The 12562-nt window shown below is 45.3% G+C and overlaps 1 protein-coding gene across 14 annotated transcripts in view; it reads left to right on the top strand.

The window, feature by feature from the left end:
- PTPRK (protein tyrosine phosphatase receptor type K) overlaps positions 1-12562 on the top strand; it is a 1613435-nt gene that overhangs the window by 1501861 nt on the left and 99012 nt on the right. For all 14 annotated transcript variants that reach the window (XM_078648913.1, XM_078648910.1, XM_078648911.1 and 11 more), the window contains 2 exons: positions 5279-5395; positions 7148-7302. In XM_078648913.1, the coding sequence (XP_078505039.1) occupies positions 5279-5395; positions 7148-7302 (272 nt within the window). The remainder of the gene's footprint in view (positions 1-5278; positions 5396-7147; positions 7303-12562) is intronic.

Below are 12562 nucleotides of genomic sequence, written 5' to 3'. Positions count from 1 at the left end.
CTGGATGTAGGAGGCCCTAATCTACACTCCTATACATCCACTAGCCTTTTTTAATGCTAACAGAGGACCAGTCATTAAAGTAGTTATTAACCTCTGGGACCACTGTATAGCTTTTAAACTTCACCTTCACCACACTGCACTCTCAGAAATATACCTGCTTCGCTATAAAAAGGCGTCGAAGCACACACGGGACACACTCGGTGTCACTGGGTGGGCCTGATGATGATGAAGCATGCCACCAACTAGGTTGGTGGGTGAGGGCTTCATGATCAAACCTAATGGTTTCCCCCCCCCTAAACATACAAACTCTGAGTCTCTTCACTGCTAAGGCAGGCATTAAATGCCATGGGGACAGAGTGAATGGTATTTAAAAGCAGGATATGTATATTTTGTTTTACATGTCCTGTCATTGAAAAACCTCTTTCTTTGTTTTTTTACTGTGCCAAGGATGGCTGTACCCTGGGAGAACACTGGGTTACATTATAAAATCTTATAACGATTAAATTCAGTTTGAGAGTATCTAGAAAAATTATTGAAAGACTCATTTTAATAGTCATTTAAAATCAATCTTAATGGTCAAGTAGAATTTGACACTTCTATTTTAAAAGATATACTTTTAGCAAATTGTAATTTTTCTGGCTGAGCCAAATGTGCCTTTCTGTAAGGATCACTGTCACCTAGGAGCTGAATGGCTCCTTGGTAAGGGCGTGAAGTGGCTTCCAGAGCTGAGACAAAAGGAGATGGGCAGACTTTTAGCCTGACATGTCTATCTAGGCTGTTCCCAGGAACTGAATGAACTTCAAAAGATGCTGCCTACCCTGTCAATGGCAGATCTAGCTCACACCTAGGCCTGCCCCTGCTATTGCCCTGTCAACCAGTCAAACACCAGTCCCGGTAGGAGACTGCCTGCCCCCAGAACCATTTGAGTGATTACAAGGCATGTTTACCCATTATCCTAGCCACACCTCTGGGTGGGGACAAGGAGATCTGCACAGATGAAGAAATGTTCTGCTGTATTAGTTTTAGGTAGCATGGGGCACGGTGGGAAAGTTTACAGCAAAACATTTAGTAGGTGCTGAAACTGTGTAGAGTCAGTCCTGGCAACTTTTACTGTATTGATTACAGAGTGGCTCGGAAATTTCCCAGCCCACAGGCTGGTACTGAACATAAATGTGGTACTCCCTTGAGAACACTTCTGGACCTGTGGAAGACCAGATTATTATTTAAAAAATGTTTTATATAGCGCGCAGTTACCCTTGGGCATCCCTGCGCTTTGAAGAGGACTATACCTTCTTTCTTTTTTGACCTGTGAGGAGAACCCTGTGGGCTGGACCTGTTCCCACTTGAACCTATGACTGAGAAGTGGACTCTAATGGTCAGTTGGAAGACTACCTGTTAGGCTTCAGGGATACATAATTTAAAAGAAGTCCACTTACCTGAGAGAGCCCAGCTGATCAGTTACAACTTAACCTTCCCTGGAACCTGCTGTTAGCTATCGCTGGAGTAAATCCTGACCTCTTAAGTGGTGTCTCTGAGGTCTTGGGGCTTTTGGAAAAAGTATGAGTAAACTCCTCCTGCCTAACCCTAAAACCTGGTACAATTTTCAAGGATTGTTGTCTGGAAAACTGACAGAAGACTGGGTCAAACCTGCCGGGTCAATCTGACGAGGGTGACTTTCCAGTGTTCTAAGATGTAGATATTCTCCCTCGTCTTTTGCCTCCACCTCCACCTCCGTTGGTTGTCGCCTCCATCCACCCATGCCCCTCCCCCCGCTCTTACCTCCAAGGACCGACACTGGACAGCAAACTCAGGGATCACCCTGGGCGGCAAAAGCACTAGCTAAGCCGCCGACAAACACTGGTATCTAGAACTGCAATTAGGTTATTAACACACATTTTGTACTTTGTTCCCTGTTTAGGGCTCGCCTGCTGATGCGCTTCAGCGCATAGCTGGCGAAGCTCTATAGGGGCTTATCCAGTGTTTATCCACTGGCGATTCCACTGGCGATTCCTTCAAGTGCATGTGCTTTTTAGGTCATTGCGCTTGCGCAAGCCCTAAAAAGCGCGTGCACAATGCCACCAGCCGCCTGCCTGCCTGCCTCGCATTACCACATCAAAGGCAGCCCTCCGAGCGCATTTCTCACCCCCTAATTATTCACGGCCGGCCGGCAGGCACATCAAAGGCTGCTGCTGCCGTGACTCGCATTTCTCCTCCCTCCTCCCCTATCACTGCCCAGGCCGGCCGTACTTTCTCTTTACAAGGGCGCCCATTCCTGAATCACTTGAAATCTCTCCACATTATTTGCATTTTGTTAATTAAAAAAATTAACTTCAACACAGCGTTGCACATTTTTCTCGACTTCGGAAGGATGAGTCCCAATCTCATTTGTACAAAGTGTTGTAATGGGATTATTGGAGAGTTAGAGAAACGTGCTCACAAGTTACATTTTTATGCAAATCATCTGAGTAAATAAACAATAGCATGGTGCCGTTTGCGTCCTTGACTTGATCTGGTTTTTATTTTTATTTTGCTATTATTCTCACAAAGGCTAAGAAGGTCTGCCTACTTTAGTATTAAGTGCTATACGTCGCATAAGCAACAGCTAACCATTCACTCACCCACGCAACGCCACTCACCCATGCAACGCCACTCACCCACGCAACGCCACTCACCCACGCAACGCCACTCACCCACGCAACGCCACTCACCCACGCAACACCACTCACACACGCAACGCCACTCACACACGCAACGCCACTCACGCAACGCCACTCACGCAACGCCACTCACACACGCAACGCCACTCACGCAACGCCACTCACGCAACGCCACTCACGCAACGCCACACACACACGCAACGCCACACACACATGCAACGCCACACACACATGCAACGCCACTCACACATGCAACGCCACTCACACATGCAACGCCACTCACACATGCAACGCCACTCAACCACGCAACGCCACTCAACCACGCAACGCCACTCACCCACGCAACGCCACTCACCCACGCAACGCCACTCAGCCACGCAACGCCACTCAGCCACGCAACGCCACTCAGCCACGCAACGCCACTCAGCCACGCAACGCCACTCAGCCACGCAACGCCACTCAGCCACGCAACGCCACTCAGCCACGCAACGCCACTCAGCCACGCAACGCCACTCACACACGCAACGCCACTCACACACGCAACGCCACTCACACACGCAACGCCACACACACACGCAACGCCACACACACACGCAACGCCACACACACACGCAACGCCACTCACACATGCAACGCCACTCACACATGCAACGCCACTCACACATGCAACGCCACTCACACATGCAACGCCACTCACACACGCAACGCCACTCAACCACGCAACGCCACTCACCCACGCAACGCCACTCACCCACGCAACGCCACTCACCCACGCAACGCCACTCACCCACGCAACGCCACTCACCCACGCAACGCCACTCACCCACGCAACGCCACTCACCCACGCAACGCCACTCACCCACGCAACGCCACACACCCACGCAACGCCACACACCCACGCAACGCCACACACCCACGCAACGCCACACACACACGCAACGCCACACACACACGCAACGCCACACACACACGCAACGCCACTCACACACGCAACGCCACTCACACACGCAACGCCACTCACACACGCAACGCCACTCACCCACGCAACGCCACTCACCCACGCAACGCCACTCACCCACGCAACGCCACTCACCCACGCAACGCCACTCACCCACGCAACGCCACTCACCCACGCAACGCCACACACCCACGCAACGCCACACACACGCAACGCCACACACACACGCAACGCCACACACACACGCAACGCCACTCACCCACGCAACGCCACTCACCCACGCAACGCCACTCACCCACGCAACGCCACTCACCCACGCAACGCCACTCACCCACGCAACGCCACTCACCCACGCAACGCCACTCACCCACGCAACGCCACTCACCCACGCAACGCCACTCAGCCACGCAACGCCGCTCAGCCACGCAACGCCGCTCAGCCACGCAACGCCGCTCACCCACGCAACGCCGCTCACCCACGCAACGCCGCTCACCCACGCAACGCCACTCACCCACGCAACGCCACTCACCCACGCAACGCCACTCACCCACGCAACGCCACTCACCCACGCAACGCCACTCATCCACGCAACGCCACTCATCCACGCAACGCCACTCATCCACGCAACGCCACTCATCTATATGCAAAACGAAAAATGTCAAACTCTTCTATTGCGAGACCTATTGCATTTTCAATGCTTGTTTTTAATTACGTCTGATGCTACAAGATAATGGTTCCCGGTTTCTCCCTTTTTTGTCAGCCATGTAAATTTTTGCAGGAGAAAACAATTAAGCTGAAACATCAACAGATATTGAGGTCATTGATTCTAAAGTTTTGGTATTGATATTATTCAAGCATTCAATTTTGCTTAATAAAATGCCGATAGATTTCTTGTCTTTGAAAAGTTCACTATATGTTGCTCCAGTAATATATATAATAAATGTACGCATAGGTGTATCGGAGTAGCACCTTGTTTCACCAAAACTCAAAGTGGCTAGTATTTTGAGGAAGTGTGTGGCAATGCGTAACTTTTTTTCCTGTGAAATGTTGGAACAATTATGCAAAATTAAGTATAAATATGTGACGTATGCAGTGGGGTATCTCGAATTAAAATTGAATGTGATGGCATACCTCAATTTCAAAAGTCATTTACACCGGCAAGGGAGCAGGCTCTCACAGAAGACACTCTCGTAACACATTTTCTGCTCAAACCTGCCTCCTGCTAGATGTTTTCTGCTGGCATAATTTGTGACATTTCACACAATTTGCGTAGCTTGAAATTGAGCAAATTTCGTGAGCAGAACAATTTTGCACAGGCCTAGTATATTCCTTACCATGGTGATACGTCGACTCATAAACAAGAATATCAAGTTGACTGGGAAGTGGTAGCACTCAATCATGTAGATTCCATTTTGAGTATTGCATTGAGTACTCATGAGTTTTTTAATACCACTGTTTGGCCAAGTAGGAGACAGGAAATCCCCCCCCCCCCTCCTTGTTTTTTTATCTTAGTTTTCACTTTGACCTCAATAAGTACATTGATATTCTCAGAAAATCTTGTAGGTTTCAAAGCATACAGTTTGCCTGTGTATGTTCACTTTTCAACTGCCAGTAAGGAAACTGATGTATTCAGTGCATTATTAAAGACGTTTTGCTTTCTCAGGTCAAGTGCTACAAGTATTGGCCAGATGACACCGAAGTTTATGGCGACTTCAAAGTTACATGTGTGGAAATGGAGCCCCTTGCAGAATATGTCATCAGGACGTTCACTCTTGAAAGGGTAAGTGTGTTATACGTTTAAGAAAGCTCCTGCTACACGTGGCAGTTACACAAATTGAAAGTATCTAATTAATATTGTGCGCGCACAACCGAGTTTAGATTTGGGTTGTTTCTTGTTTTGTGAAAGATCCCAAGTTCTGGTGTGCTCCTGGGGTAATGTGCTCCGTTTGAGGACGTCTTTCAAAGAAACGTAATGTGGTTGTGCTTCCTTCGTTGGAAGCGTCCCCCTGGGCACTACCTTGACCCAAAATTGGGTTTGCAAGTCATAATGTTTTAAACGTAATTTTGGAACAGATTGATGAGTCAAAGGATTCTTTGAATTCTTTCTGTTTTTTATTCTGTTTTTTGTTATTCAATCTTGAATATTTGCACAGTGATGATTTTAGTGAAATTCGTAATCCCCTTGGTATGCACCCTGTGATATTTGATTAGGTTGCCTGCGTGTAGTCGCTGATTAATTTCTCTTTTAGATAAGTAAACAAGCTGTTGTATGTTCTGTTCTTTGGTACGATTTGTAGTGGACTGTGTAGTCTCCTCATGTATAAGTGCGTAAATACGAGTTGCTTTTTCATGTTTTAGCCACAATTTAGGTACCACTACTACACGACTTCCACTGGATGGCATGTTAATCACGATACCGCAACTCAGGTACACTTTTTAATACCAATTGAACGCCACTACCGCGCATATAGCAGCACCTTACAGTGATTACCACCAGTTCGACAACCAAAGCTTGCACTAGCATTGTCACCATAGTATTTATACTTTGTGTAAATCAACAGCTTTTTCAGACAGGGCAGTCTCATCAATGTATATATTTTTTCTTGTTATATTGTATTTCAGCCTGGTTCCCTGATGAAGGGCGGAATGCCCGAAATGCTTTGGAACATTAATGTGAATTGTATGGAACATCATTGCGAAATATATAATTTGAACTAAAACTAGGAATATTCAAGATTGTAGAACAACTGACAGAATAAAAAACAGCAAGAATTCAAAGAATCCTTTGACTCATCAATCTGTTCAAAAACTACGTTTAAAACTTTGAGCAACGTGCAAGCCCAATTTTGGGTCAAGGTAGTGCCCAGGGGGACGCTTCCAACATAAAGGAAGAGCAACCACATTAAGTTCCACAAATTGACAATCGTGCATGTCAGAGTTAGTAATGCACTGTGTGCTGTTGCATGATGCTTGTCATTATTATGTGCTAACCAAAAATGTCTTGTGGTGCATATGGTGCTCAGAGCAGTAGCTAGTTTCCCCCAGGCTCTAATGTGGTTCCATGTGACTTATTATCAGAACAAAAGTAGGTCGTCATTCTGAAATGAATGCCTTCAGTTTCATAATGATTCGTTGCGGTGTGAGATCTGCGTTTTTTCTCATCTCTCCCCAGGTTGCCATACTATTGCCTTTCAAACAGAAGTAGGCTCCTTTTATTGCAGTGACTACACACGCACGCATTGCTAGCATGCCTTTTAATGGAGGCGATTGGTGGAGCAAAGTCAATTTGAAGAGAAATTGTATTGTCTCTGAGGAAACTTTGATTGAGCCAGCCCAATGGTTGTCACATCCTTTTCCAAGTGGGGCACATTTAATTTTCAAATAAATGGGGACGGTGGCTACGAGGTAACAAGGCGATAGTTAGTCTCTCAGAGAGGATCGCTATTGCCATTCCATTTAAATTAGTTACAATGAGTTTGACCTGCTTGCCACTGCCCAGAGCATTCTAAGCGTGTTGTTTTGCCTTTCGCAGAGAGGGTACAATGAAATACGTGAGGTGAAGCAGTTCCATTTCACTGGCTGGCCAGATCATGGCGTCCCTTACCATGCAACAGGTCTCCTGTCTTTCATCCGGCGAGTGAAGCTTTCAAATCCCCCCAGTGCGGGACCCGTTGTAGTTCATTGCAGGTTTGTACAGATCATTTCTACCAATCTCTGTGGGTGACATAAAAGGCACTGGACTCTCACATTTGCGGGTCTTGTTGGCGCTTTTCTTTTGCAATTTTATTGGCCCGTAAAGCGCTATCTGTTGAATCAGAATTCAAAACTGAGACTGTTCAGCCACAAATGTATTCATTTAAATAACGTGAGACAAATAAGGCTCCACAAAAAAACAAAACATGCTTGTTTTGAAACAATAAAGATTTTATTAAATGTGAAAAAGTTTATGGAATCATACCATGTAGCGCCGATCAATAATCAGTACATGAATGCATTTGTTGGTAGGAAATTAAAATCAATAAAAGTAATATAAATAGGAGGACAAGCTATCATAGCGTCCCCTCAAAGGACCAATTTTTTAAATTCGTCCTCTCATATAGTGAGTATCTTATATTTCCTACTCTGTTCTATTCAAAGTCTGGAAAAATGTCTACTATCTAATCTACATTGCACTCGCTTAAGTCACCAAGTTCTAACATTTGCTACACCTCCACTCAGTTCTCATGGAAATATCCAATCAGCTTAAAATAGGAACATACTATCTATGCTCAGTAGCATCTCTGGATCCTCCACTATACAGGCGTTCTCTGCGCCCCTCAAACTTACATTTATCTGCAGCAAATGAGATGAATTGGACCAGCCTGTACTCTGCAGGTGTATTAATACCTTTAATACATTCCATGATTACGATGGTAAAGAAAACATTTCACATGAGAAAGAAAGCAGAGAACATTGCATTTATTAATTGCGACTTCTGCTTTGCCTAGAAATTAACGTTCATGTCTTGAAGCAAGATGGCTGTACTACGAGAGCCATTTGCATTGCAAGTCTACATTACCTATGGACAATCTAAACTTGAATAATATACAGTAAGTAACATGTACATGGCTACGTGTAAATGTCAATATAATGCAACCCTCCCAAAACCCTCAGTCCCGGGACCCAAGTTGATAAACAATCAATTACACAAAAACATATCTGTACTCTCTTTTCGTGCCTCATTTCTGTATCCCAGTTGTGGGGATCACCTGGTATCTGCTGACATGATCGGAAAAGACTTTCTCAAATCAGTCAGGAAAGCTGTGTGCAGGCTGACTCTCCACAAGTCCTTTAATGTACACGTGTGTTAATGTTGTGATTTTGCATGCCCAGCCTCAGCATATCAGAATTGTCAAAGAATTCCTAGGTCTTCCTGAGAGTACTGCCGTAATTGATAATTTTTCCTTCCCCTGTAAGCCTCATCTTTACCCCACTCTGGACGATTGTCTGGCCATGGCGCCAACTTGACACACAGGGCTTTTCAGTCTTGTGCTGGCTCTTTGAATCGTGTTTGACTCCAGGATTTTAGTAACACTCCTCAGGTAGCCTGTGCGTTCATCCAAAGGCATCTTAAAAATTAAGGCAGCCATAGACTTCCCGGCAATAAACATCACCAGCATGCTGGTTTCAGTGTTCATTTGGGCTCCAAACCTTCTGCATAATAGTTGTTGTATGTCTCTTTATTGGAAGGAGGCCAGTTTAATTTGACCTAAACGATAATTGGGACCAGCATTTGTCCCTCCATCAAAATGCTCCAGGCCCTACTGTTTTTCCTTCTGTCTCTCGAGTGATGCGCCCATACACCTTACTTGTTGGAGGTAATCACCGTACATCCTCAGAGCGTGATGTTTCAAACACTACTCCTTGTCAAGGTCTCCATTTCACATAAGTGCTGCAGTGCCTGACATTGGCACATTATTCGCTCTTCAAATGCCAAACAATAATAATAAATGCCCTTTATTAAAGGTCATCTTACTTTTCCCTCAAAGCTTTGCTACTGGTGATCAAATCGAAGTTGGTCATGAAACACATGAACAACACTTGTCTAGTGCTGCATTTAGAGAGCAGAACAACATCCGTTCCACTTTTCATTTGTCACCTTGCTGTGATCTGCCATTGAGCCATGCCATTTTGGGGTTGCTTCCATCACCAAAAGCAGAATGGTGCTAATGCACAAATGTGCTGCTCCAATTTTGGCTGTATTTCGAAATTAAATAGCATGATCAGTCAATTCACTTTTAGTTCTATTATAACCATACCACGTGTTTTGCCTAATTGGTGGGTTTCTTGCATGTGGCCTGGCTGTGTGACTCCCTGTAGACCTTCTTGGGTAAAGTAATTACTGCACTATCTGACATGATTAGTTGTGCTGTGCCAATGGAACTGAAGGTAGCCCTGCTCGTTTGGGTTAAGGTGATAACCACCCACTCAAAACAACTGGATCACTCCTGGTTCGCAAAAGATGGTTAGTGTATCGCAAGGGCAGAGCTCCTAAATGTAAATCTTCGCTGGAATCTTACATATTGTAGTGCTGCTCAATGTAACGATAAATAACATGCCCGGAAACAGGTTTCAGTTAAGTAGAAGTGGAGCTTTTATTGTATGCACACATCCATCAGGAACCAACAGCAACTGCTCCACTGACTCACGAACTGCATTCTATGTTCTACATTCTATATGACATCACATTACAGTGTGCAGCTAGGTCACACTTCTCCCCATTTTAACAGACTGCAAATTATAATTGGACATAAACTGTACAAAACATACCACATTCAAATAAAAAAAAGTTAAATGTTTACATGCATGCATTAAGTTTAAAATATGTTCAACTGCTATTTCTCCAACACATTTAAATCGTACATCATAGTCTCCGAGATACGTCGGGCGCTTACACTTGCGGATGTTTCTTACATGTTAAAGCCCTTTCTTCAGAGAAATTATTCCTATGGCATACTCGTGGCACTCTCTTCTGAAATGTTTGCACTATCTTCTAATGAAACCTTTCTTATCAGAATCAACTCTGGTTTTTAATACAACTAAAAAACTCTTGTTCCACATTCTCTCATCTTCTGTTTTGACAGCGTTATTAAAACACTTAACCACTGTGTTTGGCTCAGTAAACTTTGATCAAGGCATACATCTCACAGGGGCTTTATCCTCCGCTAATCTCATACTTTGCCCCTCACCTTCTTTGCACATTTTGTTTGTCAAAATACTCTATCCTTTTCTTCTGCAATTCCACCTCTCGATCTCTCCACTCACCAGATCCATTTTACTTGACCCCTTTGTCCTAATTTATCCAACATGGACATAAGTGTTGGGGGCGGGGGAAACTACCCTAAAGTAATTCAAATTGAGACTTTCCTGTGGAAGTATGTGATGTCATGCAATGTGCTGTTATACTTTTTTGCAATTCAACCTTCCAGTCTATAGAATGCACCTGTGATCATTATATGTTTTCTTTAATTATTGTGTAGAACCATTCCACAGCCCTATTGGTTTCTAGATAGTATATTGAACACTTTTCATGAATAGTCCAACAGGATTCTATAAACGCATCCATACTTTTGAAGCAAAACTGCTGCCCATTATCTGACTAAATTAATTTTGGGAATCTAGATGATAAAAAATCCAGACCTTTCTTCTGAAAATTTTCCTTCAACAGTTTGGTATCTGTACATATCTTAAACTTCATCCCGCAAACAAAATTGAGAAATGTGTTCAATGCCCAAAAGATTGCCAGGGCCTCTCTGTCGACCACGGAATAGTTCATTTCAGCTCCACGTAGATACCTTGAGGCACAAGCAATAAAAGACTAATTACCATTCCTTCTCTGCTTCAAATTTGCTTGTAGTCCTTTGGAACTCCCTTCTGTGACAATAATAGCTTCTTCACCTGGAATAAATGCTTGTAAACTAAGTGTGTTTTTAAATTAATTTTTTAGACTAACAAACTCTTGCTGGCAGTCAGAACTCAACAGAAATTCCTTATTTTTATCAAGAAGTTTTCTAAAATGTGGTGATATCTGATAGAGACTTCTAGCTGCAGACTCCTTCCCTTGGATTAATCCCCAGGCATCAGAGAGGATCTGAAAAAATTTGGTGAGCAGCACCCCTGCATGCGCCAGTACCTGGCATCATTCGGCTCTGCGTGGTTTAATTGAAATCGTCCACGCCAGAAGTGACGCTTGCAATGCCTGTGTAGGTGCCTACCAGGTGCGTTGATGTCCGTTCTTTTCTTTCTGCACCAGCCAGTGCAGATCTTGAAAAGCTACCCCTTTTTTTGACTAGGCCTTTAAAAAGATTTTTCGAAGTCATTTTTGAGGTTTACCACCTAGTGTGACAGGGATGTCCTCCAAGAATGCCGGCTTCAAGCCCTGCGGCACCTGTCACTGACAGATTTCGGTGACGGACCTGCACATTGTATGCCTTTGGTTCCTCAAGCTAGATCACGACCTGTAAGCTTGCTCGCAATGCCGCACCATGCACCTGAAGGCCTTAACGGAGCGTGCCCTCAAGCTTATGAAGGATTGACGTGCGACGCCACGATGGATCACAATCCCGGTTGAGAGCAAGGTCCCTGGAGCGGTTGCAGAGCCCGAGGTAATTATTGCATTTGAAGTTGAAGTTGTTGAGTGATTTAGGTAAATCCAAGTCCCACAAGAAAAAGAAGTTGAAGCGTGCTTCGCTTCGCTTCACCTCATCCATTGGCGAAAAGGGAGCGTTGCCACTCGTGGTGTTCCTCCGCGATTGAGCCAGCATCTGGGTACGCTCCGCACTTCTGATTTTCCAGGAACCAGAGCGACCCGCCCAATTAATAGAGATTTATGAAGCAATGCATCTCATCTTATGGTGGCCCGTTCCCTCTGGCACGCCTTCAGACCCTGTAAGTTCAGGAAAGCCTCTACTGGATCCATACCGGTGACTCTGGTGCCAGATTAATCCAGATTGACGCTGGCTGTACCAGTTTGACCTCCCCCAACGCCGATCCCAAAGCCAATGCTCCCGGCCCCCCTTGGCGGCCATCCCCATTTTCAGCCTTGACTCCAACATGGAGCCCTATTCTTACAGGCCAGGTGTTGGTGAGCCTGAGGTGGGGGTGGGGGGCCCGACGCTGGTGCCAACAAGCCATGCCCTATTCTTACAGGCCAGGTCTTGGGGAGGATTGTGAGGGGTCTCTGGACCCTGAAGAATACCAGCCTTATAAAGAACAGCTGGACTGAGCTAAGGATCTCGGTGAAGCCGGTGGTCTGACTACTTATCTAGATACTGGCATGCTTTTTCCCCCAGCTGTGGCTATGGAGGAGGGAGCCCCATTCACAATAGAGGTGCGGAAGGCAGCTCAGGTCCTGGACCCTAGCTTGCCCTAGGTGGCAGTCAAGACTAAAGTGCTGCAGCCGGGAGTG

The sequence above is a fragment of the Lissotriton helveticus genome, chromosome 6, assembly GCF_964261635.1.
Source record: "Lissotriton helveticus chromosome 6, aLisHel1.1, whole genome shotgun sequence".
Taxonomy (NCBI): domain Eukaryota; kingdom Metazoa; phylum Chordata; class Amphibia; order Caudata; family Salamandridae; genus Lissotriton; species Lissotriton helveticus.
Note: the sequence above shows the minus strand (reverse complement) of the source record. Positions and strands in the feature narration are given on the sequence as shown.